Raw genomic sequence first — 27,383 nt, 5'->3', positions numbered from 1 at the left:
GTTTTTGGACACTATCTCTTATATTTTTTTCAAAAATCTGTAAATTGTGTTGGTCAAAAATCTCATCCATAATATAAAGGTTTCCTGACCCAGGGACTGACATAGAACCCCATACCATTATCGAACCACCTCCATGCTTAACAATAGGCCGCAAGTTGTTCTCTTTATATTTTTCATTTGGCCTTCTCCAGTGAAAATTTGCAAAAACACATAAAAATAAAGGTTTTGTGTGTGTCAGTCAATTTTGACACTATGAAAAGTGATAGTAGAGAAATAACTGTAGCAGATAGAGAGGGGAGGAAATTAGTTTCCAAAGGGATAGGAGAGGTAGTGTTAGATCAAACAAATGTAACAGGCAGAGTGAGGTTGTTGAATGTATTGTGTGTTCCGGATTTAAATTCAAGCTTACTGTCTGTCGCAAAGTTTACAGATCGAGGGTTTAAAGTGCAATTTGATAGGGATGGTGCCATTGTGTACCATTCAAGATTTATATTTACAGAACTGCTAAACGAGAAGAGTAATACGAAGGATAAATTGAAGAAATTGATTATTCAAAAGGAAAACGAGATGGGAATGAAATTAAAAGCTATACGATCAGATAACGGTGGAGAGTTTATAGACAATAGTCTTAGAGAGTGGCTAGAAGAAAAAGGAATAAGACATGAATTTAGTCCACCATGGACTCCACAGTGTAATGGGTTAGTTGAAAGAACTAATAGAACGATAATAGAAATGACACGATCAATGCTTTCTGATTCAAAAATACCTATGGGCTTCTGGGGAGAAGCGGTATGCACTGCTGTGCACATTAAGAATAGGATAAAGTCATCAGTGCATGGTAGGACACCGTACGAATTTTGGAAGGGCAGGAAACCGAGTATCAAGTATATGAGAAGATTCGGATGTGTCGCCTATGTATTAGAGAAGGGCGTTAAAAAGGGAAAGTTTGAGTCAAAAACAATTAAAGGCGTATTTGTTGGGTACGCAACTAATAATACATACAGAATTTACATACCACAAACAAACAAAATTCGATGCGATTGTGATGTCAAGTTCGATGAAGAAAGAAATGGGGCTGATATAATAAACGAAGGGGAGGGGGTAGTGGATATAGACAAAGAGGAACAAACAGCCAACAGTTTAACCTTCATGAGAATAGACAATGGAAGTAACAATGAAGAGTACGATATAGACAGAGAAATTGAAAATAATTTGAGAGAAAATGGCAATACGAGGGATTCAGAGAGGTCAGATGATAACGCGAGGACAGGAGATGAAGAGGAAAGAGATGAAGATAACACAGAAATGGATGAAATGAGGAATGAAGAAGTTCAAAACAATATTCAACGCATTGAAGGAGAAAAAATACCACGAAAGAGAGGAAGACCAAGAGGATCGAAAAAGGAAGTGATACAGGTTCGTGAGTATTTAGAGAGAGAAGACCAAGAACAAAAAGCGGAAGACAAAAATGTTAGAAGATCATTAAGGATCAGAAATAAAAATTCAGCAATGATGGCAACAGATATTGAAGTACCTAGGAATGTTGAGGCAGCAAAGAATTCGGATCAATGGATAAATTGGAAGAAAGCTATGGACGAGGAGATGGATTGTATGGAGAAACACAGAGTGTGGGATATAGTGCAACGACCAAAAGAAAAGGGTGTGATAAACAATAAATGGATATACAGCATCAAAGAGAACCCGAACACAAAACAGTCGAGATATAAAGCGCGCCTAGTAGCTATTGGATGTGCACAACGTCCAGGTTATGACTTCGATGAGACTTTTGCACCCGTTGCCCGGACAGAATCCATAAGATTGATGTTTAGTATTGCTGCAGAGAAGGGAAGAAAAGTACAAACATACGATGTAAAAACTGCATTCCTACATGGGAAATTGAATAATGAGATATACATGAAAATGCTTACAGGATACGAAGGATACGGGAAGAACACGGTCTGCAAGTTGAATAAAAGCCTGTATGGGTTAAAGCAGGCTGGAAAGTGCTGGAACGAGTACATGACCGAAGAATTAATCAAGGCTGGATTATGGCAAGCAAAAGAAGACCCGTGTGTATTCTACAAGAAAGAAGAACAGCGATTTTTATATTGTACTGTTCATGTGGACGATATAGTGGTGGTGTCTAGCGATGACGAGATTGAACAGCGATACATGAGAAAAATCAATGAAAAAATAGACATCAAAAATATGGGTGTTGCGAAATATGTTCTGGGACTGCAAATAGAACATGAGAAGGGAATAATTTATGTGCACCAGCGAGACTATATAGAGAAGTTGCTGATTATGTATGGCATGAATGAGTGTAATGGCGTATCGACCCCAATAGATGTTAACGTGAAAATGGACAATGACGAGAATTCGAACAAATGCGATGTGAACGACTTCCAAGAGCTTATTGGTAGATTAATGTTCTTGGGTGTAAATACAAGACCAGATATAGCATATGCGATTAGTTGCTTATCACAATTCAATAGTGATCCAAAAGAAATACACATGTGTGGGTTGAAAAGAGTGTTGAGATATTTGAAAGGGACAATCGGTTACCGATTATGCTTTGGTAGAAAAAGTGGGGGAAATAGAATAGATTGTTATACGGATGCCTCATGGGATGCAACCAAAGATGCGAGATCGTTTACAGGTCTGTTAGTTTATAGGAGTGGCGATTTAATTCAATGGAGGAGCAAAAAACAATCTATTGTAGCATTATCTTCTACAGAAAGTGAACTAGAGGCGATGACTGAGAGTGTGAAAGAAGTAATTTGGTTAGATAGATTAATAAGAGTAATAACTGGGGAATTAGATATAATTACAGAAATTAAGTGCGATAGTCTAAATGTGGTAAAATTAGCAAATGGAGATAATTTTAAAGCTAGATCTAAGTTGCTAAATAGACGATGTTATTTTGTAAAAGAAAATGTAGAGAAAGGTAATATCCGGATAACACATGTACGCAGCGAAAACATGCGAGCGGATTGCCTAACAAAGGCTGTGAGCGACCCAAAGTTGTTTAAAAACATCAAAGAGGTATTGGAGGTGAGTTGACAATAAAACCAAGAGGAGAGTGTGTGTGTGTGAGATTGTTTTTATTGTGTGTGTGTGTGTGTGTGTGTGTGTGTGTGTGTGTGTGTGTGTGTGTGTGTGTGTGTGTGTGTGTGTGTGTGTGTGTAAGTGAGAAAACAAGAGAGCGGGAAGCGGAGATGCGCGAGCGGTGTGGCGCGGTGGAGGTGTGCGAGCCGGACACGGGAGTGAAGCGTGTGTGAACCAAGAGAGTTAATGTATATTTCATAATTACAATTAAAGACGATTCTATTATTCAGTACGTGGCACGCTAGGTAGAGAATTATTTTCTATCCAGATCCAACAGGTTTCTCGTTTTGGAAGACAGTTTTATACTACAGAGTGGTTCATGCAACTGTTGCAGGTTATAATTCCGTTATTAATGCATTTACGAACAAATGCCAAAGGGGAAAGGTAATTGGCTCGAAGAACACTACATCTGTAGGACCTTAAGTTTTTTCAAATTCAACAGTGCATGTGCAATTAAGAATTTTATCCTTTCTTTAATTGGAAATGCACATTTTTTTTTGCACAGATCTATTTCTCTGTTCATTCTATGTCAAAAATTATTAAGGTATCATGGCAAAAAAGTTATTAGTTCTCGAGATATTTTTAAGAAATATCTTTATTGAAGAAGATGCTCAAATACTTCTCCGTTACATTGTAAACATTTCTGATAACGTTTTTTTTATTGTTTTCATTACTGCGTTTAAACTATATGTATTTATTGATGTACTTTCCAGTATGATCCGTTGTCCCAAATCTTCTACAGAATTTACGGGACTTGAATAAATTCTATCTTTTAAATAACCCTACAGAAAAAAGTCAAGGGGACTCAAATCGGGTGAACGGGTTGGTCAACGTATTGATGCATTTGTTGCAATGACTTTATTACCAAATTTATTTCTTAGAAACCGCATGGTCATTTGTGAATTAGGTGCACCATTTTGTTGAAAGTATTCACAAGTTAGCCTGTTTTGGAGAGAAATATCGTCGAGAAGAGGTGGCAATTGAAATTCCAAAAAGTGCCGATTTTTTTCTCCGTTTAAAGCACCATCGATGGAGTGTGGACCAAATAATATTGGTATTTAAAATCCCACACCATACATTAACAGTGTACTTTCTTTGGTGATTTATGTTCCTCCTAAGGAATATGTTCATTATGACGATAAAAGATACCATTGTTGGTAAACGTATTGTAGCGACGCGAGTAAGCCCTCGCAATATTTATGGCAGGGTTAGTTGGCGGCAGACAAGGCCCTCGGTCGAGCCGTTGGCCGGGCCTGCAAACGTCCCTCGGCCTTTTGTTACCCAAGGGTAACCAAGACATAGTTTTCTGGACAGCTGAAACGCACGTGCGCGGCTAGCGCGCACTTTCACTTGCCGGCTTTCACCAAATTGTTGATAACATTCAAATTAGCCAGAAAATTCCATTCCTACCCCGGAAAGGGCCTTCTCCACAGAGCCTGCCCTTTCCGCCAGTACATTTAAGCCACACCCACACAGAACAACTACACCAATCATTCACAACCAACATCACCCCCACAACACGACACATTAGCCAATAGAAACATTTCACAACCCATGTAAATAGCGACACCAGACAAGAAATAGACATTCCACATAAAATATCAAAAAGCCAACTTACGCTCGTTCATTCCAAATCATTTTCTCCAACTATTCCAATATTATTAAGTTAACCTTCGGAAAGCGTCCTCTCGCGCATCACTCCAATTTACCGATCGTGAAAGATCACGCAACACGTATATTCATCCGTCTACAAAATCTTCCGTGGAAAATCTTTGTCCTTCTGAATTTCATTTAAGACAAATTGACAAAATTGCATACGCCTTATTGAATCTCCAGCATGTAAGGCATGCCCAACACTAAATCGGTACGGCTGAAGCTTTTCTGATTTTGAAATTCGTTTCACACTACTAAGGCTTACATTGCATTCTCGATATTTCTCGTGTAGATGCTTGTGATTTCCACTCTAAATAAGCGAGTATGTTCACTCTGTTGGTTTCATTTCCTGCTACCAGTTTTGGAACTTCTCTTTTGGCTTTGGTAATATAGCGGCTACCCGTACAAAGTATAAAAAGGCAGCGGACATGCAAACGGCTAGCACGGTTTATGACATGGACGATAGCGAAACTATCTTTGAGAAAGCCGTTTCTGCAAGTAGAGTTTTTAGAAAAGCATGTCTGTAGTAGGAATTTGTTAACGACCTCGATGGTAAATCACTAGTGTCATAAACCCTGAGTTTCCCCAAGGGTCTTCGACGCAAGGACAAGCGACTATCGGCTGGTCACGCTGCCGACCTAGGACCTTGGAAAATTCCGCGGCGTTGCCACCTTCGCCAGCAAACGCAACCTCCGTCAAATCGCATCCCCGCTTCGAGAAGCATGCTGCGAGCACAAGAAGGGGGACGGTACGATTTGGCGGAGTTCTAAGTCGGTAATTGGTCAACCCCACCTTTTAGGGGGTTGGCCAAAGAAAACGGCGAGAGCCACGAAAATAATGTGAAAAAGACAAGAGGGAGAGTTCTCTCGAAACCGTTGCTCGAGGACGACGTTACCAGAAATAAAGAACTACGAAAACGAACGTTGTGATTATATTATACGAACACGCCTATCTCTTCAGTAAATACATTATAGTGTTGCAAATTGTTATTCAGTTTGTGAAACAATTGTCGCGATGGCTGTCGACGATTTAGATATTTTTCCCGGTACATTTTTGTGGTGGCACTCGCAATTCTATCACATAAGATAAAAGTGTCATACATATCTTTTTTCTCACTATTAGTAAAATACATTTTCTTTTATTTAATGAAATACAATGAATTTTTTAAATTCTTAGTTTTCGTACTTGTGTTACGATACGTAAATTGCAACTGAATGACGAAATTGCAATATTTACATTTACAATTACATTTGATAAAAATGATTGCTTTATGTGGTACAGTTTCTATATCTGTGGCGTCTCAGTCTCGTCAATTGTTACTACGAGTTATCGACCAAGCTAACTTGTCCGCACAGAGCGTGCAGCCAAAGGCGAGGTATAGGAGTAGACCCTTTCACCACCGACGAGGTATACGAGTAGAGGCGTAAGTTTGGCGTAAGTCTGATGAGACTGATCGGCCTAAGTACCCACAGACAAAGAAATTTGCAATCTTCGCAGTGATCGCACTTACTGCAATAAACAATAGTGACCATTGAATCAGTGAAGTGCTATAATACAGTGACATCTAATCCGAGAGTGAAAAATAACCTGTAAACAGAAAAGAAGGCCCAAATCCCGAAAGAGGCAGTGGACATGGCGGCTTCGGGTACAAAAAGGCGACTATCGCCAGAAGCAATGCCTGAAAAGCAGCAGATAGCAGGCCTATCAGGAGTCCACAAAGCCAAAAAGCTCGATTCAAATAGTCTTGAAAGACTATATAAGAAGGCGCTAAAAGAAATGTCGCCATGCAGGGCAAACGTAAAGGGCCCGGCCCCTAACCTAAAAACGGGAAGGCCCAGACAGGCGACAGCAGAGACAGCCACCCCAGAAGCGGAGGCCACCGGCAGCTCCGAATTACCGATCGGGCAAGACCCCTCAACAGCAGAGGGATGGACGCTGCCCAAGAGACCTAGCCGCGCCCGAGCTAGTAGAGAGCCCCCTAATCAAAGCGAGCGAAACCGCTACGAGTCACTGTCAGACGCCTCTGACATAGAGACCGACAAGGAAACCGAGCAGCCCAGAACCGACGGAGGCCGAAGAAACATGACCAGGCCCCCACCGCTATTCATAAGGAACTCGAACCTTAGAACGATCATAGGCCTGTACAAGAACGAGGTGCTAAACAAGGATGAGTTTAGTATTGCAGAGAAGGACCCAATCAACCACACGGTATATACACTAAACCTCATCACGTACGAGAAAGCAAAAAATGCGCTGGAACATCACAATCTCCAATACTACACCTACACCCCGCGTTAACTCAAACCAAAAACGCTAGTACAGAAAGGCCTAAAAGGTGAATTCACGGAGGAGGACATTCTTGAAGAAATCAAAGGCCTGAACTTAGCGAAGTAATAAACCTATTCGATCTAAACTCGGAAAATGACACAGCAGCAATAACTTTCGCCGACGACATCAAAATATACGTAGCAGGAAACAGACCGCAAGCAATCCAAACACACTTAGAAGAACTGGTCGAAAAAATAAATAGTTGGATGATCACGTGGAACCTTCGACTAAACCCAACAAAATGCGAGACCATACTATACAGAAAACCTCTCTATTACCTTTCCAAACCAAAGAAAAATGATCAAAAAGAGTTCTCCATCTCTACTACAGTGTCCGGAACCAACACCAAATCCACAATACCACATAAACAACACGTCAAATACCTTGGATACCACATCGATTACCTACTACGTGGCAATACACACCACAAAAAGCAATTATCAAAAGCACTCAACGCCTACAGAGCCAACAGCATTATTTTCCACAACAAATACCTAACCCCGAAAACAAAAACGATACTATACATGCTGTTAATAAGACCTATCTTGGCTTACGTATCTCCCATATGGTGGAACACCAACCCTACAGTTATGGAAGCCTATAGGAAGTTTGAGAGAGAATGCTTAAGAGCGTGCCTCAATCGCTACAGAACACCCCACTCCAACTACAGACACTACGTGAGCAACGCAGCCTTCTGCAACGAAGCCGCAGTCCCACGCTTTGACTGCTTTACACTAAAGCTGACTAGAGACTACTTCAGCAAGCTAATAAGAATAAACAACCCAGTCATCAACAGCCTCGCAATAGTGAACGAACGCACCACGCGCGACCAAAACCGAACAGGATACCTACCGCCCGAAACCTTCATATACTTCGACAAAATCGGCATAACGCAAAACCGAGATAACATACCCACCCTGTACCACTGGAAAAGAAACAAAGCAAACAAACGCATCACGATGATTCCTGCGGACCACATAAACAATAGAAACAAATTCACCAGATCATCCACCATCCCTAACAGAGACCGCAAGGACACACACAGAACAAACCTCCGAAAATACTGGTGGCTAACCGTCCAGGACAACATCATACGCGACATAAAGCGTAGGCTAGTAACAGCCCAAAATGGAGCTTAAGCACCCCGAAACACAACCCTCAGGAGAATGGAAAGGAAAAAAAAACTGTAAATATGTAAATAGCCCTAGTTATAAGTAGAATAAGCCCTCAATTAAATGTGGCGCGACAAACTGGCGCCGAGTCCCGCCATCTGTTTAGGTTAAGTTTCGAGAGCGTCCGAGCGAATGGGTCCGATTGCATGCGGAGTGTTTGGGTTCGAAAGAATGTTTAGAGCGTCTGGTCGAATGTCGCGAGGGGTGCGTATGTTTAGCGTTAGTTTAGAGTGAGAGAATTGGGAATAAATGAGATAAAGAATGTCGGTGTGGCATGAGCGAACGAATGGTTAGTTCGTAAGTCAGTTGGGTAAGACAACTCGTCGAGTAGACATGCCGGGATACGGCGTGCGCGCCAGAGAATAAAAAGTATATCTCGACAAGTTGCATTTTTATTCGGCACCGTTTCCCACTACCTTCTCCACATAAATATTAACAGTAAGCACCGGCAGCAATGAAGAACTCAGGGGTTTTGTTATAAACTAGATTTATAACTTTTAGTCTCCCACACCCCTAAGCTTCCGCCAGTAAGCCGTAAACGATCGCACCACTCTCAGAAGCGCCGATCACCGAATACTCCCCCCCCCCCCCAAAGAAATAGGGTCACAAGAAAAACCCCCTTGTTACCAAGATAAAGCTGGCGAACCGCTCCCATAGTGCTGGGACACAAGCCTGTCATTATTGGACCAATAATGAAAGGTGGTTTTTTTCAATGTATATTTTTTTTTCTCCCGTCCCCCAGACGACAAACATGTAACTAAACCATATGTAAAAAACAAAAAAAAAATAAACATTGTTTAAAAAAAATATCTACAGTACAATAAAATTGATAAAATCACTATCACTAATTAAATACGAAACATACTACTTGTAACGGAAATGCAAATTTTTTTACTTTCAGGAGCTATCGCAAAAATGAAGTGAAAAAATTTAAAAGATATGTCCATAAAAAATACATATAAATTGCCACAATTTAAATCAGGAAGTAAAGCAACCGCATCAAAAATAAAGTGGTCTTATTTTAAAACGACGGAATTTATTAAAGATTTCGTTATTCCAAATAAAACACAAGGAAATTTAGAGTATAATGATGTAGGAGACGAGCGGTCATCGATAGAGTGAATGTTGTTTTGTATGCATGTATGTGGAAGTCCGGCCGAAACATCGAGAACGTGGAAACGTCTAGAACATTCGACCGGGCAAGAATGATAGGGGCGCGGAACATTCGAGCACGGTATGATCTGGGTGTGTGTGTGCATGTATGTTGGAAACCGAGGAAACGCGGAAAAACATCTAGAACATTCGGCCAGGACAAGATAAAAGGTGGGCGTCCGCGACATTCGAGGCTTTTTGGATTACGAGCATCCGACGAACGCTGTCCGGCCAAGTGCGTCGTGAATTATATTAGATATTTGTAAATTCTAATCCTACTGTGGCGCTGCTTCGCTGCGACGGGGGGGCTGCTCGAGTGAATTCTGTAGGACGGACGGAAAAGGAAAGGAGGGGGCGCGTTTCGTCCGGGCCTGCTAGTGGACTCATCAGTAAGGCTTTCTAGCAGGCCCTGCCTTAGACGACGGGATATTGGGAAGTCGTTCGAAGAGTGTATACAGGGTGTTCGGCCACCTCTGGGAAAAATTTTAATGGGGGATTCTAGAGGCCAAAATAAGACGAAAATCAAGAATACCAATTTGTTGATGGAGGCTTCGTTACAAAGTTATTAACGTTTAAAGTTCCGCCTGTAGAATGGCAACCTGCGTACAGCTGCGTTCGCGCGGAAGGTTGCGGCAGGCCAGTGCTAGTGGTTCTCACGCAGCATGAAAAATTCTACTTACCGACGCTATCGACAGCCTTAGATTTTTGTCCATTTAGGGAAATGCGAACACCTTACGTTGAATAAGATTCAACCTGTCTTATGAAAATCCAGAAGGGCATATCAAAACTCGCCCGACGAGATTTTCACAGAGAAAGGGTGAATGTCACTTCCGATACCATAACGTTGTGCACAAAAATCACCCACACGCGATCATACACGCCCCACAATCGTCCACAATATCCGTAAGTATCCACAAATAATCCTTTCAGGCACTAACCACTATGCAATTAAATAAACACGCACCGCGATTACGGTATTCGTGAGTGACTATGTGTACGTGCACCACGATTCTTCAGAATTACTTACGAATAAAATTGTTATTAATTTTTCAAATACACTTTAATTTAAAAATGTAAAAAGGAATTTAATAAGTATTCGCTGATTGTTTATATCACTGTATTTCTTACATGCTCGATAATACATAACTGAATGAAATATCTCTAAAATGTGTCGCGTGAACTGTCTTGACTGATTCTTTTTTACGACTAACTAGCTGGCCAAACACGTGCCGATGTTGCCCTTTGTCTCCACTGATTGTAGAGTGCATGTGTTGTGTGTATGTGTGTGTGTGAGAGAGAGAGATAAGCGAGACGAGTGACGTAGAATCGGGGTCCTTTTCGGCATTTGTTTCTCAGAACCTCGTCGATCGATGGCACAGTCAGCTGCTAGTATTGTTACATTCTTCGACGTGAACGCAAATCGATGGGAAAATTTCATTTATCCTACGATTCCTTTTTACATTTTTAAATTGTAGTGTATTTGAAAAATTAAGAACGTTTCTATTCGTAAGTAACTCGGAACAATCGTGATACACGTACACATAGTCACTCACGAATACCGTAATCGCGGTGCGTGTTTATTTAATTGCATAGTGGTTAGTGCCTGAAAGGATTATTTGTGGATACTTACGGACATTGTGGACGATTGTGGGGCGTGTATGATCGCGTGTGGGTGATTTTTGTGCACAACGTTATGGTATCGGAAGTGACATTCACCCTTTCTCTGTGAAAATCTCGTCGGGCGAGTTTTGATATGCCCTTCTGGATTTTCATAAGACAGGTTGAATCTTATTCAACGTAAGGTGTTCGCATTTCCCTAAATGGACAAAAATCTAAGGCTGTCGATAGCGTCGGTAAGTAGAATTTTTCATGCTGCGTGAGAACCACTAGCACTGGCCTGCCGCAACCTTCCGCGCGAACGCAGCTGTACGCAGGTTGCCATTCTACAGGCGGAACTTTAAACGTTAATAACTTTGTAACGAAGCCTCCATCAACTAATTGGTATTCTTGATTTTCGTCTTATTTTGGCCTCTAGAATCGCTCATGTAAATTTTTCCCAGGGGTGGCCGAACACCCTGTATAGGAACTGAGGGGTCGGTCGAGCGCTTGTGAGAGCGCGACCCCTCTGGTGGCGAGCATGGGAGGCGACGCCACACTACAATAATATCACTACTAATGATTAATGAAGAAATTGATGAAAATAGAAATGGCAATAATACACAACCCATAGACTCACACATTCTGACACGGATTTCCGATTTACCAAGTACTTCAAATTTTCAAAACCCAATGAAGACTCAATATAAAGTGAAACAGAATAAGCAACAGAATTTAGACATTTAAACATTTCCAAGTTGTTGTCTGTTTCTCAATTCTATCTTTGATCTTTTCTAACAGAGCATTGAATGTTTCTATCGACATTCGTAAATATTGAAAAAATTTATCTGGAAAATTTCATAAATGACGATACAAATGGTGAAATTCACCATAAAAGGAACGCGTCTGATTAATTGGGTGAACACCATATTTTCTTTTTTGAGTTCTCAACAATCGGAAAATCATATACCTGCTCTCAGACAAAAGAGTATATCGTACCGAACGTGGAAGTGACATGTTGCTGACTGAAAAATATAATTGCGATATGATTTTGCCGCTCATCTGTATGTCCATTCGCCGCTCAATCTCGTCGCTTCAAATACTAATGCTGACGTTTACCTCTTACCGCTCAGTCGCTTACCGTTTTCAATGTGGCCGCGGCCATACTTGTACAAATTAGTTTCTGTTATGATAATAATTACGTCATGAAGCGTTTGAGCATCTTTCTCAATAAAGATATTTCTTGAAAATATTTCGAGAATTAATAATTTTTTTGCCATGATACCTTAATTTTTTACGTAGACTGGACAGGGGTATGGATCTGTGCAACAAAAGATATGCATTTCCATTTAAAGAAAGGATGCAATTAAGAATTGCACATGCACTGTTGAATTTGACAAAAATTTAAGGTCCTCTTGGGAATTCCCAACATTTATTAACGGACCTCAGTTAGTGAATATTATATCAATTTAGCGTACACCTTATTAGTTAAATTACTTAATCAGCACTTTGGCAACCTTTTGTACCTTATAGTACAATGCAAATTGCCGTACCATAACGCCGCGAAGGAACCATACTTCGGGACCATACCTGCCCCTTGGGACCGCGGACATTTACCCCTGCACTACCCTCAGTGGGTGGGATTTCGAATGTCTGAGGACTAGCCCATGAGGGATGGGCAGGGGTTTGATTGGCGATTTCAAAACTCCACCTATTTTGAAATGTATATAAAATCGCGGGGCATGAGTTTTTAGAGATAGAACAAGTAAGAACACTACAAGAACACCATTAGAACACCATAAGAACCGTTACAAATTATAATCGAACCAAGAACATTGAAAATTAAACTGTTAACACCTATGTAAATATTGTAAATAAATTCTAGTGTTGTAAATAGTATCGAATCTTCTATTTACTAAATAAAACGGCTCCACGAACACAGTGGGAACCTACAGGTCCTACAGATATAGTGCTTTTTGAGTCATTTATCTTTCTCCTTTGGCATGTTTTCGTAAATGCATTAATAACAGAGTTATAACCTGAAACAGTTGCATGGACCACCCTGTAGTATAAAACTGTCTTCCAAAACGAGAAACCTTTATTTTTATATGTTTTTGCAAATTTTAATCTTTTGGTACAAGTCATTTTTCTTAAGAATAGTTTTTTTAGATGACTCTTCCATTCAAATTATTCTTCCTTAATATAATTCTTATTGTTTCTGAGTTTGCTTCTTTTTCAAAATGCAGTTTGCCTCTATGACTAACTTTGATATACTTAATTTAAAATTTTTTAAAATTTCCCTTACAACCTAATGCTTTTCGGATTCCATAAATATCTTGCATTTGCTGAGTTTCAATTTATTTTTCACAGTATTTCTTTTTCTAAAGCATGTAATTACATCTATACTGTAGAATGACTTCTTTTAACTATTTTCGCAATATTTCTTACTGACAATCCATCTTTAAAATCATTTATAATTAGCTCTCGAATTTCTAATGATGTCTGCCCAGATTACCTTTCCATTTTTATGTATTAAAATAAATTTCGCAAAAAGTAACTATTTCTATCGCTTATTTCACACTTATTCAATATAAAATGAAAGCAATAGCTATTAAATGACAAAGTTCCCGGTGATTCTCTGCATTCTATGGCGGAAAATTAACAATATTGCCAACTGTCCGAGTTTTAGTTTGAGCTTACTTTCCAAAAGATAAATTTTGCTTTTGTTTTTAGTAAATTTGATTGGCCTTGAGAATAAAGCTTAATAAGAATAACTTTATTTTCTCTTAAAATTTTTTTCTTGCAATCCTAAATGTTTGATGAAGTACAAAACTGTAGGCACCCATGTTTTACTTTGAGCTACTATATTTTTATATTAGTGGAGCGAACGAAAAATTTCTCTTATCACTGTACCATTCCGCTTGCAAGCTTACCAATTCTTTGCCAGGGCTTAAAAACTGTTATACTATACAGATTTAGGTTCTTGAAAATTATGAAGAACTTTTATTCTGAATAACTATTATAACGAACTTAAATTTCGAACTATATCAGTTTAAATTTATGTTACGTATAGGTTCAATACAGGTTTTGAAACGATTTCGAATCTACACAGGGTGGGCAGGAATTCACAGTACAACCGAGCAGGGAGTGATTCGATCTGAAAAAATAAGAAAACTATTTGGCATATAACATTTCTTTATCCTGAGTTTCGGGAAAATCGACTTTATAGTTTGTTCACCTTTGTGAACGATTTTGTTGTCGTCTATTTTTCTATCACAGTTGCCTTTGACCGAGATTGTGCTTACAAACATTATTAAAGTAGTACAAAATGTTTCTACTGAAAATTAATTTTATATTTGATGGTTGGTAACCATATATTGACGAGTGTGTTAGAAGCGTAGAAATAGGTAAATGCCCGAAGCGGGCCATGTGCTTCTCTTTGGCGCGTTTCCCCCTCTTAAAGGAGGATCGGCCAGGACACTTAGACAAAGGAGGGCCGTACTGTCAAGGGTGCCCTCATGACCCTGGTTCTCTGTCAGGGTACAGATTTGCATTAGCTCTTGCCGCGAGCAGACACCAAATACAGTTTTCAAAAGTCCACCGTGCCTTTATTTTCTTTATTAAAACGCCCAACCGCTCTCCTGACCGAGATATCAAACTTTTTTACAAGTGACTCCCATAGGTTGGCATCGTGTCGTGGACGATCGATAAACAATCAAACGTCTGACGCGAAAAAGCCGTTGCCGATGTGGCGTGGCAAACAGTTGCGAGGGACTCCCATGCGAGAAAGCACGTGTACATTTTAAGACCTTTATACGTTATTCTCATCATTGTTATAATAAATATATTAACAAAAAGAAGTGAGTGCATTTACTCCAACAGTATTTTGTTGCGATGTGCATAGGCCCTCGTAATTTGTAAAAACCCCGACTGTTTATGGCAGGGTTAGCTGACGACAAGCAAGGCCGATGGTCAAATCGATGGCCGTATTCCTAATTACTACCTTCTATTGAAATACTACAATACAGTATTACAAGTATTGTTAAAATGTCATTCTCTTTGCTGCATACACAAGTTTGCTGAACGAATTAACGACATCTAAATAAACTATGATTTCTATCGTAAACCGAAGGTCTCCATCTTTGTTAATATTTGTAAATACTATCTCGGGCGGAAGCAACAGCGGTAGAAAAATGAATGACAAATAAATTGACCACAAAGATAAACAAATTTTAAAGTTGATATCCTCGAAACTGGAGGCCCGGATAAAGGAATGTTATATCTGTGACGGTCAGAGCAACAGGCACGGCACCGCATAATATAAACACAGGCGCAGAGACGTAAACTGTAGGCCGACTCTCTCTTACCAGCGATACGCTACGCTCTTAAACACCGGCCTTCCTAGAAAAGGAATCTCAAGTAGTGTGGCCAGATCTGGCATACTTGAGTGCATCGATGTCAACATTAGTAACGACGAACTTCCTTAGTGTCTAACGGAGTGATGGGGATAGCAGGTATATGCTACCGCACGAGCCACGGTACGTGAACTCGGAACTTCGCACAACTTCGGGAAATCGATAAAGAACGCGAGTGTGAGCCTTTCCTTCTTGCTCTAGTAACAGCTGAAATACGACCTCGCGATAATCGCGATACGATTTCAAGTCTCGACTGCCCAGCATTTTTACTTTCCGACCTATGTAAGGTTTAAGTATCATAATGAAACAAAAATTTCGAAAATTTTTTTTAGCAGAAATACATGTTTTAAGAATCCCTGATTATATTATGTCTATTACAAAAAAGAAATTTGTTTTGTCCCTATGCTATTAACATAATAGCGTCTAAACGGCTGAATGATTTTCAATGAAACTTTACATTTAAGTTTTATGTTCTCGTTTCAAGGTCTAATTAAATTTTGAACGTAATCAGCTCACGGATAATGATGATTATACGTCTTGTAGTTTTTTAATTATTCCGATATATACATGTAAAGAAAGCATACTTTCTTTAATTCAAATTGCGCGCACTAATTACTTAGCGCTCTCTTCAAGTAATGCTTAGGAGAGGAAGTAAACGGTAAAAGGTTAAGAATAGACAGATAGATAGATAGAGAGAGAGATAGAACACGTGCAAGTACAAAAAGTTAAGCGAAAGAAGAATCAACAATCAAGTAAAATACTTTAATATAATAATTAAAATATTTAATAGAGAGAATAGACTTATATTGTCGTTCCTCTATTTCCAGGTAATATTACATTATAATTATTGTAAATAGTGTATACAGGGTGTTCGGCCACCCCTGGGAAAAATTTTAATAGAGGATTCTAGAGGCCAAAATAAGACGAAAATCAAGAATACCAATTTGTTGATGGAAGCTTCGTTGAAAAGTTATTAACAATTAAATTCAAAAATTTCAAATCGTTCTGAAAAAATTATTTTCGAATCTAGGAGTCAATTACAATCATTTTTGGTGAATACACATACCCCCGAAATCCTACTCAGTTTCGAGAAAAAAATTCCTTACCGAAAATATAATTTCTGGCCAGAAATGTCTGCCCGAATTTTCATGCGAATCTTTCAAACGTCATAATTTCTGAACGGATTAGACGATTTTAATGTTTAAAAAAGCAAACTACGCGTATTTTGGCGGAGAATATGTACAAATCGCAAAAATACTCGAAAAGTTGGACCTTGACCATGCAAAATGAGAAAACCCCCATAAAAATGGTCCAATTTTCAAACAGCCATAACTACTACAATTGTGAATATATTCCAATGAAACTTTTTTTTTAAATAGAGCTCATGGGTACCTACAGAAATGTATTAGACAGCTTTTCTGTAGGGCGTCAAATAGAATTATCGGAAATAAAAACTAATTTTTAAGAATAAATCGACAGGGGGTAGGTGCCTAAATTTTTCGGCGGAAAAAAAAAATTTCAAATCATTTTGGGAAAATTATTTTCGAATCTAGGAGTCAATTATAATCATTTTTGGTGAATAGACATACCCCCGAAATCTTATCCACTTTCTAGAAAAAGTTCGAGAATGTGTGAAATTTTTCGACAGAAAAGAAAAATTTCAAATCGTTTTGGAAAAATTATTTTCGGTTGCGGGAATCAATTACTATCATTTTTGATCAATAGACATACCTCCGAAATCTTGCGCATTTTCGAGAAAAAAATTCAGTACTGTCGGAACTTTAAACGTTAATAACTGTTTAACAAAACTTTCATCAACAAATTGGTATTCTTGATTTTCGTCTTATTTTGGCCTCTAGAATCCCCCATTAAAATTTTTCCCAGGAGTGGCCGAACACCCTGTATAATGTACGTCCTTAACATAAGAATAAACCTCTATTTTCACAGTAACACAAATTGTCTATTCTTTGACATTAAGATATAAGATAATAACCTTATATATATATTATTTGTAAAGATTTTTTAAAACGTTTTATATAAATCTTAAGAAGGATTAAGATCAAATAAACTTTATCTTTATTTTTTCTATCTGCTGTTACAGCAGTGACTCATGCAGGTTGACGACAGTGTTTTGTTTATATTTCTCTAGGGCCGCTGGGTCGTAGAATCGACGAGGATAGAGAAAGAAGGGGCGTAGATATACATACATAACTAAATCTCCGTAGGTTTTTAAAGGGCAATAATTAAAAATGAAATTTGTAATAGACACAATATGATGAAGGGTTCTTAAAACATGTATTTCCGCTAAAATAATTTTCGAAATTTTTGTTTCATTATGGTACTTTCTTTATACCTTACATAGGTCGGAAAGTAAACATGCTGGGGCAGTCGAGACTTGAAATCGTATGGCGATTATCGCGAGGTCGTATTTCAGCTGTTACAAGAGCAAGAAGGAAAGGCTCACACTCGCGTTCTTTATCGATTTCCCGAAGTTGTGCGAAGTACTGAGCTCACGTATACGTGACTCGTGCGGTAGCATATGCCTGGTATCCCCACTACTCCGTTAGACACTAAGGAAGTTCGTCGTTACTAATGTCGACGTCGATGCACTCAATTATACCAGATTTGGCCACACTGGGCCCGACTTTGCTAGTTGAACGCTAACGCCCGAACGACTCGGCCAAATGAATACATGTACTTCTTCTTGACGCGTTTCCCCCTCTTAAAGGAGGATCGATCAGGACACTTGGAAAAAGGATGACCGTACTGCCGAGGGTGCCCTCACGACCCTGGTTTTCTGTCAGGGTACAGAATTGTATTGGCTTTTGCCGCAAGCAGTCACAAAATACACTTTTTAGAAAATCCACCTCGTGTAGATTTTATTCAAATGCCCGACCGCTATCCTAAGCGTAATCCCATCTTTCTTTTTATACATATATTATATTTCACATAGAATCAGCCCGTGCTCGGTTGAACTACGAATTCCGGCTTACCTTGAATAAATTAAACATTTCTTATTCTCAACAAGATCAAATGTTGATTATTTATTCAAGATACTCGCAAAGTAAAAGTAATATTAATAGATATAAAACACTGGAAATGAAAAGTATTCAATAATATACTAATTTATTTCATCAGTAACGCACACTTCCGGTCAGAACACTCTGCGTGACTGCCATGATGGGGCACGATTACACAATTTTCCACGTTTATACTCATCGAAATGAGTTCGATAGTAATTCATTGAATTCGTAATATACTTATACTATAATGTTATGTATAGAAAATACAGCATTTCATTCGAAGAAACTAACTTGATGTTGAAATCTCCGCCATTTTTTCACTGACAAGAAAACTGTTTTTGTCACATTATGCCCCATTTCATACCAAACAATTTTAATAAAACATTTTTCTAATATTGTTCATCGTTTATGAGATATTCTGGATTTCAAAATAAAACTGACATTTTGTATAATATAATCCTCACTTAGCTTTAGTTTATGAATATTTTTTAAAAATTCAACAAAATATGGTCTGGCCGCCGAAAACGGCAAACGACAAATATCTACATTATACAGATTCAGAATCGTTTCAGGACCTACATAGAATCTAAAAAATGACGGTTATAGAACTTACATGAGAGCTGATGAAATAACTTTAACGTAAATCGATATAGTTCGACTTTTAAGTTCTTCATAGCAGTTCCGACTAGAACTTTTATAAATACATATAACTTTTCAAGCCTCGCTTTTTACAGTAGGCTTGACTACAGTTTCAAATGAAAAACAGGAACCCCAGAGATAAAAGCTCTACTCTCTCTGGTTAAAGAAAATTAAGCGAACTCGATTCAATATTTAAAAATTGCTACATAATGTGCCTAAATTATAACTAAATGTAAAGCATTTTAAATAACAAACAGCCAATGAAAATTAACAGCCACTACTAATCCCTCTCAAATTATTGTACATAGATACATAAATGTATACGATATATAGTACATTTTTTTAAATGTTACCATCTGGCTGTTTAACACCAGGCGTTATGGATCTCAGGAAGTCGTCAGGTGTCATGAAGATTTCATGGATGTCGTTGTTGACCACTTGTAGAGTAGCAAAATATCGAAATACTTTGTCAGGTGTAGAATAATGCCTCATTCGATTTTCATATTCTATTATCTGTATTGCAAATATTTGTTATGTATTTCATTGGAAACAACAATACCATATCTTAAAATTACCAAATATAATTTAAGGCACGTATGAATTAAACAATTAATATAGAAAGGATATATTACATGAGTTTATTTAAAAATTATAAGTATATTTAAGAGGCTACATATACCTAGAAGTTGGGGAAATATACTTTTCTTCCTATACTCTTTTATAACCAAAAAGAAAATAACATTATTTATTCAAGATTTTTTCTATATACTATTAATTATGTCGAAGTATGAAAGTAACTTTTAGTAATAAAAAGAGATTGAATTTACTAAAATTAATGTACTAACAATAAGAAAATTGAAGTCACGAATACATCAACCACTGTTAACAATACCTCCCACACTCGCCAATAGAGGGATACGTTTAACCTGTACGTCTCTCACAAGTACTCGATCGATTATTTATCCTTATACAGGTTGTTCGTCATGTATATGTCAAAAATTTAATGGATGATTCTAGATATCAAAATAAGACGAAAATCAAAAATAGTAATTTGTTAATTGAGGCTTCGTTTAAAAGTTATTAACATTTAAAAATCCGCCCGTAAGACAGCAATCTGCGAACAGTTGTATACGTGCGGTAGGTCGGACCCAGTAGTACTCATCCACCATGAGAAAGTCTACTTAGCGACGTATGGGCAACCTTACATTTTTGCGCCACCTTATGAGAATGCAAATATGTTACGTTAAACAAGAATCAATTTGTCTTATGACAATTTGTGAGTGTGTTTTCCAATACACAATGTTGTGAACAAAAATCACTCACACGCCTTACAATTGTCCACAATGTCTGCGAGTGTTCACAAGTAATCCTTTCAGGCATTAACCACTATGCAATTAAATAAACACGCACCGCGATTATGTTATTCACGAGTATCCATGTGTCTGCGAGCAAACAACGAACTGGTGGTCGTTGACTGTAGGGGCACATAAAATGTGGCCACTGATCAAATAAATTCTCTTTCTACGTTACCAAATAATTTGATTTAAAACAGGAATTTCGTATAAAAAAAGTAGTTTTATAAAATTTTGTTTTATTATTTAATTGATTTATTTATTTAAAAATAGCACATTTATAGTTTTGTGTTTAGTTAAATCATATCGTGCGCAGCATATTAAGCATCTTTGGCGTAAAAAGCTTGGGCCTGATCGACGTGAATGCAAGTAAATGTAAAAAATTCGTGTATCGTCAGATTCCGTTTTACATTCTTAAATTTAAGTATATGTAAAAATGTAGTTACAATTCTATTAGTATTTAACTCGTAGAAAGCGGATGAATATGGACATTCGCGAATAACATAATCGCGGTGCGTGTTTGTTTAATTGCATAGTGGTTCATGTCTAAAAGGATTATTTATAGATACTCGTGAACATTGTGAACAATCGTAGTGTGTATATGCTCGCGTGTGAGTTACTTTTGCGCACAACATTGTGTATTGGAAGAGACATTCATCCTCGTGAAAATCTCGTCGTGCGAATTTTGATACGCCCTTCTGGATTTTCATAAGATCGATTGAATCTCATTCAATGTAATGTGTTTGCGTATTACACATGAGTGAACACAAAAATGATAATGAGTTGTTGAATAATGAATTTCGTAGGATTAAGGACTTGTTTGTCCATTTTGCAAACTGTGGTACCCTGAGTTTATAAGAATTAAGAAAAAATCGTTAGTCATGGTCTTCGAGCAGCCACCGCAACGCAGACTGCTAGCAGTGTGAAGTACCAATGACCCGCTATTGTTCAAGAATCGCTATATTTAGCCACCTACTATACAAGGTGGTGGACTGAAACCGGTTCAACAAAGTGATGAGTTCTTTGAGACTCTGAGTGCGAACTTGGCGTGGGTCCATCACCGACTCAATGCGGAGTCAGATGGTGGCGAAGTATGAAATTATGCCACTTTTGGGGGGGGGGGGGGGGGGTGTTATTTGTCATTTTTCCCCTCCAGGATAAGCTCAGTTAAACTATGGCGTCATTTTGTAGTTTTTATTTGGTAAGAATCTCTCTGGGATTAGAATGTCTATAAAAACTTTTCACGCGTAAAAAGAATTTTGTAAAGAAAATAAGGAATTATGTGGCCATTAATAAACGTGGTACAAAATTTCGAGTCAGAATTTAATACGATTCTCAATATACAATATACAATACACAGGGTGTTTGATTACCATTGGGAAAAATTTTAATAGGAGATTTTAGCCAAAATAAGGCGAAAAATAAAAATATCAATTTGTTGATTGAGGCTACGTAAAAAAGTTATTAAAAAATTAAATTAAAAAATTTCAAATCATTCTGAAAAAATTATTGTTGCTTGCGGGGCTTAATTACAATCATTTTTGATGAATACACAAATCCTTGAAATTCTACCCACTTTTGAGACAAAAATTTGAGTAGGTACTGAAATTTTTAGTTGAAATTAAAAGTTTCAAATCGTTCTAAAAAAATTATTTTCGGTTGCGGGGGTCAATCACAATCACGTTTGGTCATTACACATACCCCTGAAATCCTACCCACTTTCTACAAAAAATTCAGTACGAGCGGAACTTTAAACGTTAATAACTTTTTAACGAAGCCTCCATCAACAAATTAGTATTTTTGATTTTCGTCTTATTTTGGCCTCTAGAATCTCTCATTAAAATTTTTCCCAGGGGTGGCCGAACACACTGTATAAGGTATTCGTTTGAAAAATTTAAATCCAAATATCTCGTAAATAGCTTATTTCTAGCAAAAATGTTTAATATAAAAGTTCACAAAGTATGAAACAACAAATTTGATAAAGCAGATTTAAAGTGTTAACACAATTTTATTCTTCAATACTATTCTATAATTTTGGTACCGATTATAGTCATATTCATACTGAACAACATGTTCTGTAGTGTGTCCATATTAGATAGTCTGAAATAAGAATGTGCGATTCAGAACCAATCTTGTTGAAACAATTTTCGATTTTTTTTAAATCGATTCTGGCACGAATCGATCTTTTCAAACATGAATCAATCTTTGATTCGTAGAATGAACTCTTTGTTTCTGAACGTCCTGAATTCCGGAAATGTGGTTTGATTTCGACTTCACTATTCAACTGTTACCTACACTGTGGAGCATAACTATAATACCACCCACTGTACATAGTGTAGGTAGTTTTATATTTTTTCTTGTAAAGGCACCATAGAAACGGTGTCGTGTGCAACCGATTCGGGCAAAATCGATCGATTGCACCCGGCGCGAAGGAAAACCAAAAGACGATCGGGGCCAGGGATATATAACCAGGGCCCCGATCGCCGCGAAGTCAGTTCAACCACATAACACAAGACCAAGCTATGTTCCACGAATAAATGGACCGTTTATTTTGAAAGTGATGTAAGTCCATTTTTTAAAAAAAATGAGCTATCACGTAATTCGTGCTTAATTTAATGTATATTTTTTATGTATAACCAGTCTATGTTTAATTTCTTAAAAAATTCCCATGTTTTGTATAACTTAAAATCGGTCGGTAAATGAAATTACATAATCATCGATTATGAAAGTGGTGTAAGTCCAATTGACAGAGGTAGGTAGCTTAGCAGACGGTTGCCGATTAGTAGTCTGTTATTATTCATTTGTTTTATCTTACGTGCTATATTACGTGTCAAGAGTTGCTAACTTAGGTTATAGAGTTGTTAATTTATTCCATTTGTTTCTTAAAATGGATAACTTCATATTAACATCAGATAGTGATATAGGTAAGAACAAATGGTAAATCAATATGTGGCGGCCGGTGCAACGGACACGGCGCCGCATAGTGTAAATATTAGGCCGACTCTCCGTCGCCGGCGATACGCGACGTCTAAACAACGGCCGTCCTAGGAAAGGAATATCAAGTGTGATTCCTGGGACGGCCGAACGACGCACAAAGGGACCCACGACGGGGCCTGATGAGCCCCAGTCTCACGCCAACGCCCGAACGACTCGGATGAATAAAAACGTAAACCGAAAATACGATTACATTATTTCTCCTTCGCCCACATATTGGTGACCCCGACGTGATTTGTCGCGTAAAAGGCAGATTTTTGCGTGTAATGTGTGTGAAGTGAGAAGATACATTTCTTTTTCTTTCGTTTTTGTCCATTTCCCCCGTTTCCTTCGTTGGGAATTTTTCGGGCCATTAGTCCGTAAAAATGAACCGCGTCGACGAATCGCAGACGAGTACTGCCGCCGCGAGTGCGGAGGTGGCACGCGTGGCTATCCGCGTTCCGCCGTTTTGGGAAAAGAATCCAGCGACGTGGTTTCGGCAGTTGGAATCGCAATTCGTGATAGGGGGCATCACCCAGGATTCGACTCGCTATCACTACGTAGCAGCAAATCTGGAGAGCCGGTATGCCGACGTAGTGGTCGACATCATCGATAACCCGCCGACGACCGAAATGTATAACACATTGAAGACGGAGCTGATTCGACGCCTCTCGGACTCCAAGGAACAAAAAATCCGTCACCTCCTGGAGCACGAGGAAATCGGAGACCGGAAACCGTCGATTTTCCTGCGGCAACTGCAGAACCTCGCCGGTGATACGGTGACGGACGATTTTCTAAAAACCCTGTGGTTAGGACGACTCCCAGCGAGCATACAGACGGTGTTGCTCACACGGCAGAAGGACAGTTTGGCCGAACTTGCCACCCTCGCCGATGCAGTCAGCGAGGTGAAACAACGCCCGCAAATCGCCGCGTCGACCGCGCCAGACGCGATACATGAAGAATTGGCCGAGCTACGCCGCGAGATCGCTGCTCTTCGCGTCGGAAGGGACAGATACCGTCGTCCGCGTTCGCCATCAAGACGAAGACAGCGCAGTCCAACGGATTCACCGTCGCGGTCGCGGGACCGCAGCAATTCGCCTCCTCCGGACGATGGCCGTTGCTGGTACCATTGGAAGTTCGGTGCCGCAGCGAGGAAGTGCCGCGAGCCGTGCATCTCTAGGCCGGAAAACAAACGGGCCGATCGCTAGCGGCGGCCAGCGATTCCAGGCCGTCGACAAGCCGTCTCTTCGTGACAGATCGCGACACGAAGATCAATTTCATGGTGGACACCGGGTCCGATCTGTGCGTGTTCCCGCGTTCGCGTGTGGGTGGCTCGCGTGAAAAGACACTGTACGTGCTTCACGCGGCTAACGGCTCGAAAATAGCGACGTACGGGTACATCGCGTTGTGTTTAAATCTCGGCCTGCGACGAGAGTTCACGTGGCGATTCGTCGTTGCGGACGTCACGACCCCGATCATCGGAGCCGATTTCTTGAGTTTCTACCACCTGCTCGTCGATTTACGTTCGAAAAGGCTCCTCGACGGAATCACGACCCTAACAACACGTGGACAGGTGTTCCCGAGTCGAACGGAAAGCATCCGGGCCGTATCAGGGGACTCAAAATTTCACGCTATTCTGGCCGAGTTTCCAGACATCACGCGGCCATCGGGAGGTCATCGAGCGGCAAAACATGCTACACGACATCATATACGGACCACGGCGGGCCCGCCGGTAGCGTGCAAACCGCGACGACTTGCCCCCGACAAACTGAAAATCGCGAAAGCCGAATTCGAGTCGATGGTGAAAGATGGCACAGCACGAAGATCTGAGAGTTGTTGGTCGTCGGCTCTTCACCTCGTCCCGAAAAAAGGCAACGAGTGGCGTCCGTGCGGCGATTATCGTGCGTTAAACGCGAGGACAATTCCGGACAGATATCCTGTGCCGCACATCGAGGACTTTGCACAGCGTCTGTCCGGTAAGACTATTTTCTCGACAATAGACTTAGTGCGCGCGTATAACCAAATTCCAGTGAATCCGGACGACATACCGAAAACCGCGATCACAACCCCGTTCGGTTTATTCGAGTTCCCCTGGATGTCTTTCGGACTCCGCAACGCGGCGCAGACATTCCAGCGGTTCATGGACGAAGCAGTGCGTGGACTCGAGTGGTGCTACGTGTATATAGACGATATCCTCGTAGCGTCCAGTTCCACCGAGGAGCATGAACGCCACTTACGCGAACTATTTAGTCGCCTGAACGAGTACGGGGTGCTTGTAAATAGTGACAAGGGTGTTTTCGGTACACCGGAAGTGAAGTTCCTGGGTTATTTGGTGTCTGCGCAAGGCACCAAACCATTGCCAGAAAAAGTCGAGGCAATGCAGACTTTCCCACGCCCAAAAACAGTGAAAGAACTGCGACAGTTTTTGGGCATGGTGAATTTTTACCGCCGGTTCATACCGGGAGCCGCCGGGGTCCAGGCGCCCCTCAACGCAGCGCTGCAGGGAAACACCAAGGGCCCAGCACCGGTCGAGTGGACGCCGGATAGAGAGGAAGCGTTCGACAAGTGCAAAGGAAGTCTCGTACGTGCAGCTCTCCTTGCACACCCCGACGTCACGCTGCCTTTGGCCATCTTCGCAGATGCGTCGGATTTCACGGTAGGCGCCGCACTGCAGCAACGAACTCGCGACGGCTGGCAACCGCTCGCGTTCTTTACAAAAAAACTTTCCCAAACCGAGCGGAAGTACAGTCCATACGATCGGGAGCTTCTGGCCGTCTACAAAGCTGTCAGATACTTCCGACACATGGTAGAGGGACGCGCGTTCGAAATTTACACGGACCACAAACCGTTGACCTTCGCGTTCGCGCAAAAGCCGGAGAAACACACACCGCGCCAATTCCGGTGGTTGGATTTCATCGGGCAATTTTCCACCGATGTCCGACACGTGTCGGGGAAAGACAACGTGGTGGCTGACGCATTGTCCCGGGTAGCAGAGATCTCGGAACGGCTCGACTACGCGAAACTCGCGGACGCACAGCGCGAGGACGAAGAGCTTCATGCCTTGCTACGATCCAATTCGGCTCTTAGGCTCAAAAGAATCGCGATGCCGGGATTGAACACCGCACTTTTTTGCGACATAACGACACCTTCGCCGCGACCGTATATAACGCGACAATTTCGAAAGCAAGCGTTCGCGTCCTTGCACAACTTAGCACACCCCGGCGTCAAAGCGACCGCGAGGCTCGTGGCAGAGCGTTTTGTATGGCCAGGGGTCCGAAAGGATTGCAGGTCCTGGGCACAAGCGTGCATTCCGTGCCAGCGCGCGAAAGTTAGCAGACACATGGTTACACCCGTCGGCAGTTTCGGCGCACCCTCGACACGATTCGAACATGTCCACGTGGATATCATCGGCCCGTTGCCGATATCGAGAGGCTACCGCTACTGCCTAACATGCGTCGATCGCTATACTCGATGGCCGGAGGCTTTCCCGATCGAGGACATCACAGCCGAAACAGTGGCGCGCGTCCTACTGTCCGGTTGGATTGCGAGATTCGGGGTGCCGTACCGACTGACCACCGATCAAGGCAGACAATTCGAATGCGCACTATTCAAAGAATTGTCTCGCCTTATAGGTACATACCATCTGCGTACGACCGCGTATCATCCGGCGGCAAACGGAATGGTGGAGCGATTCCACCGGCAATTGAAGGCAGCGATCGTGTGTCATGCCAACCCGACCTGGTCCGACTCATTGCCTGTCGTTCTTCTGGGCATACGCGCGGCGTGGAAGGACGATATTAAAGCGACATCCGCGGAAATGGTGTACGGCGAACCGATCCGCCTACCCGGCGAGCTACTCCACGATTCGCGAAATACCGATCCCGATAACGAAACGTTCATCGCACGCCTGCGGAAACATTTCAGCGAACTGCGCCCATCTCCGGTCTCGCGGCATGGGACCAAGCGGACGTT

The 27,383-nt window shown here is 40.5% G+C and overlaps 1 protein-coding gene across 2 annotated transcripts in view; it reads right to left on the bottom strand.

The window, feature by feature from the left end:
- The window catches only part of Micu1 (Mitochondrial calcium uptake 1), a 274,642-nt gene that overhangs the window by 105,664 nt on the left and 141,595 nt on the right, over nt 1–27,383 (bottom strand). The window contains exon 3 of one of the 2 annotated variants that reach the window (XM_076784221.1): nt 19,440–19,599. The exons of the other annotated variant lie outside the window; for it this stretch is intronic. Within the exon in view, the coding sequence (XP_076640336.1) occupies nt 19,440–19,599 (160 nt within the window). The remainder of the gene's footprint in view (nt 1–19,439; nt 19,600–27,383) is intronic. 2 annotated transcript variants of the gene reach the window in all.

Source organism: Colletes latitarsis, chromosome 2 (assembly GCF_051014445.1).
Source record: "Colletes latitarsis isolate SP2378_abdomen chromosome 2, iyColLati1, whole genome shotgun sequence".
NCBI classification, from domain to species: domain Eukaryota; kingdom Metazoa; phylum Arthropoda; class Insecta; order Hymenoptera; family Colletidae; genus Colletes; species Colletes latitarsis.
Note: the sequence above shows the minus strand (reverse complement) of the source record. Positions and strands in the feature narration are given on the sequence as shown.